At 37.4% G+C, this 3,846-nt stretch overlaps 1 protein-coding gene across 1 annotated transcript; it reads left to right on the top strand.

Annotated features, from left to right (window-relative positions):
* Window positions 1-1,292: 1,292 nt before the first annotated feature.
* LOC131334398 (transcription factor MYC2-like) lies at window positions 1,293-3,096 on the top strand. The gene is made up of 2 exons (XM_058369383.1): window positions 1,293-2,249; window positions 2,494-3,096. The coding sequence occupies exons 1-2, from the start codon at window positions 1,391-1,393 to the stop codon at window positions 2,928-2,930; spliced, it is 1,296 nt and encodes a 431-aa protein (XP_058225366.1). The 5' UTR covers window positions 1,293-1,390; the 3' UTR covers window positions 2,931-3,096.
* The last annotated feature ends 750 nt before the right edge of the window (window positions 3,097-3,846 follow it).

Here is a 3,846-nt window from a genome sequence, read left to right as displayed (position 1 = left end):
AACTGGTTCTTAGTACTCCCTCGTTCCCAAATTCTTGGCCCTCTTTTTTTTTTTTTGGAAGTCTCAAAAAATTAGCTATATCTCCTAAATTTATAATATTTTTTATATCAAATATGGATCTTATTTAATACTCCCTCCGTCCCTCTTTGTTCTACCTGTTTCCTTTTTTGGACGTCTCAAAAAATTGTCTATATTTCTTAATTTATAGTATTTTATATATTTAATATAGATCTCGTTTGATAGATCTCAATTAATTCTTTTAAACCAAGTTTTTGAAATCATAAAAAATATTATAGATTGTGAGATATAGGCAATTTTTTGCGAGGTGTCAAAAACGAAACATGCACAACAAAGTGAGACGGAGGGAGTAGATCTTAATGAGTTCTTTTATTATACTCCAAAAATTTTAAAATCACCTAAAAGATTATAGATTGTAAGATATAATCAATTAAAAAATGGCACGCATTCCCAAAAAGGATCAACAAATTGGGACGAACAGTATAATTAATTAATCTGGTACTCTATTTAATCTGGTACCACGGACTATAAGGGATTCCTTATTTTAATAAAATATGGATCTCCCGTTTTCCAATCAAATTTTGATGATCCGAACCGTTCAATGTGTTCAGATTGTGATTTTAAGGGTTTTCGCGAGAAATTGGCAAAAAAAAAGAAAGACCAAGAAGTTCTTTATCCGAGTAGTTTTCATTAAATGGTTCAATGAAAAACTGCTCAAATAAGAGGTCCGCATTTTATTAAAATTGAGAATTCCTTATAGGATACATGCATACAGTAAGCTTCTAATAAGAACCTTAAAAACAGACCTCATATTGTCTTTCTGTTCATAGAATGGGAACGCTAGCGTGCATTGAATGGAAAAACTTTGGAACAATACTAATACAATCTAAGCCATTGTTTTTTTATGTTAAGTTGCGTGCGGTAGTTGGTATTAGTAAATGAAAAAGTTTGGCGACATCGTATTTTGAACTTTATAAACTCAAGTGTACGTTGTGGTCTTCACACAAGTATTTGTGAAGAGCCTACCGCACTTATATCTATGGAGTAAAAAATGCGGTGTCAGTAGTATTTGGTGAATCCATTACAATATTTAAGGTGTTAAATATACTGCCCTTTCAAAACAAACGTCCAAAAGATTTGAATGCACTGCACGGATACCACTTTAGCAATACCCAATTTGCATCCAAAAGTTTCTCGTACCGGGAACACGTCCACCACACAAGTCCCCCAAACCCTTATCGCCCTGGCCTATTTAGTCCGAGCATCAAAAATGCCTTAGAATTACTAGTATCATTTTAGCCCAGCTCATTCCTCCTCTTCCCTTCACTCTCTAAGAAAGCTAGTGATAGTAATAAACAAGAAGCAGCTAACCATGGATGAGATTATTCAACCTTCTTCCTCACTAAGTCTTCAACAACGTCTCCAATTCATCATTCAAAGCCGAAACGAATGGTGGGCCTATGCCATATTTTGGCAAGCAACTAAAGATATCAATGGAAACTTTCTTCTATCATGGGGTGGCGGCCATTTCCAAGGCACCAAACAATGTTCTGTGCCTAAGAAGTTGGCAAACAATGGAGATAACCAACACAAATTCTGGGTGAAGCGTGGAATTCAAGACAATTACTCGGATATCGACCGTCTTGTTGATGGTCATGTCCCTGACCCCGAGTGGTTCTACATGATGTCTATCTCCAACTCATTTGTAGCTGGGGATGGCATTCTCGGCCGGACTTTTAGTGGTGCTGTGTACGCATGGCTAGCCACTGAGCACGAGCTTAAGCTTTATGATTGCGAGAGAGCAAAAGAAGCTAATGAGCATGGGATTCAAACGTTGGTTTGCATCTCAACTGCCTATGGTGTTGTTGAATTGGGCTCCACAGAAATTATCCAAGAGGAATTGGATTTACTGCTACTAGCCAAGTCACTTTTTGGCCCTAATAATACCACCAGTGTAACAAAACAGCCTGGCGGCCCAGGAGAAACCGCGACAAGTACCTGTCAATCGTATCCGGGACGCTCTGATTTCAAGGGTCTGTTTCAATCAGACTCGAAAGTGGTCCTTCGTTCGACAAAGAGAGGAAGGAAGAATTCAAACGCACGAGGACAAACACCACCGAATCATGTTGAGGTTGAGAAACAACGAAGAGATAAGCTGAACAGCCTATTCTACGTGCTTCGGGGCATAGTCCCCAATGTAACCAAAATGGACAAAGCATCTTTGCTTGCTGGTAATACTACTAGGGACCTGTTTGGTAATCCTGTTTAATTACTATTAGCCTTATTTTTATTATTGATTCTACATTTTCATTCAGACAAAAAAACATGGAGATTACGCAAATAAGCTTGTCTTACCAAGGCCCCAAAACAAAGAAAATAAAGTTAAAGTGTTGGTACGAAAACAAATATAGAGTGAGATGTTATTAAGATTCTTTAAGATCGATTTAAATGTTTTTTTGTTTACGTTTATTGCAGATGCAGTTGCGTACATCAAAGAGCTCCAAGAAAATGTAGGAGAACTCGAGGCCAAACTAATTTGTGCAAGGTCACAAGAAACGAAGATATCCTTTCCCGATAAGCACGACAACCAAAGCACGTCAAACACCCGTGTTGATCATCGTCGTTCAAGGTCGACGTCGTCGTCTGGCGATGGAAATGGAATCATGTCGGCGGAAGTGGACGTGAAGGTTATAGGGTCGGAAGCCGTGATTCGAGTGCAGTGCACGGACGTGAATTACCCGGTTGCCAGGTTGATGGATGCAATCAGAGCCCTCGAGTGTCATGTTCATCATGCCAGTATATCCAAAGTGAAGGAGCTGGTGCTTCAACACATCGTAGTTGATAAGGTTCCTGATGGATTGAGGAGTGAGGCGGCCTTGAAAATCGCTATTGTGAGAAGGTTTCTGATTTAAGTTCTATCATACTCCCCTCGCCCCACAAAGGATGTCTAAAATCACACTATCCACATCTTTCAAAAAATTATCTATATTTGTGGAACTTATAATGCTACATTTTAAGGTTTTAAAAACTTTGTTTACGAGAACTAAGTGAGATCTATCAAGTGAGATCAATATTGCATAAAAAAAATATAATTAATTAAAAATATAGATTATGTTATGAGAGGTGTACATGCTTAATAATTTTTAGACATCCTTTGTGCGACGGGAGGAGTAGTATTTATGTATACACATCTATTGAATTTTATAACAAATTCAACGAAAATATGAAGAGAAATGATTTTGCCACTCCCTTTTTTGTTAACGTCACTCCCCTGCAAGTGTATTTTTGCACCAAAAATATACTATACACTTACAGAGGAGTGACATTAATAAAAAATAGAGTGGCAAAATCAGCCGCCAATATGAAGAATATTTGTAATAATGTGTAGGATAAACTTGGTAGGCTAGGGCAGAAGTCCAGCCCAAGTTTTCAACCTAGACGCATCATGTCAAGAAAGCATCTCCCTGTAGCCCTTGACAGTAATTTTTATTTATTTTTAATAATGTTTGAGGGAAGTGAATTGAGTTTGCCCCATTTCTGTTAAATAATAATTGCTTTGGCCTTTCACATTGGTTATTACTATCTTATTTACCTAAAATAAGTAAAATCTTGCCGCCGTATTTTTTGCATTTAAAAGAGAAAATGTCGTGATTTTACTTTCTTTTTTTGTTTGGGACATAGTTGGGATTTCATTTATTCTAAATAAATAAGGAAGTGAAATTACTAAAAAGGCCCTTAGGGGAGGAGGGCATTTTTTCCCCTTTGGATAGTTAAATTTTTAATAACCAACCAAATGGAGAAGAACAGAGCAAGGGCAGGCATGCCCTT

This window comes from Rhododendron vialii, chromosome 7a (genome assembly GCF_030253575.1).
Source record: "Rhododendron vialii isolate Sample 1 chromosome 7a, ASM3025357v1".
Lineage (NCBI taxonomy): Eukaryota > Viridiplantae > Streptophyta > Magnoliopsida > Ericales > Ericaceae > Rhododendron > Rhododendron vialii.
This window is presented reverse-complemented; position numbering and strand designations above follow the sequence as displayed.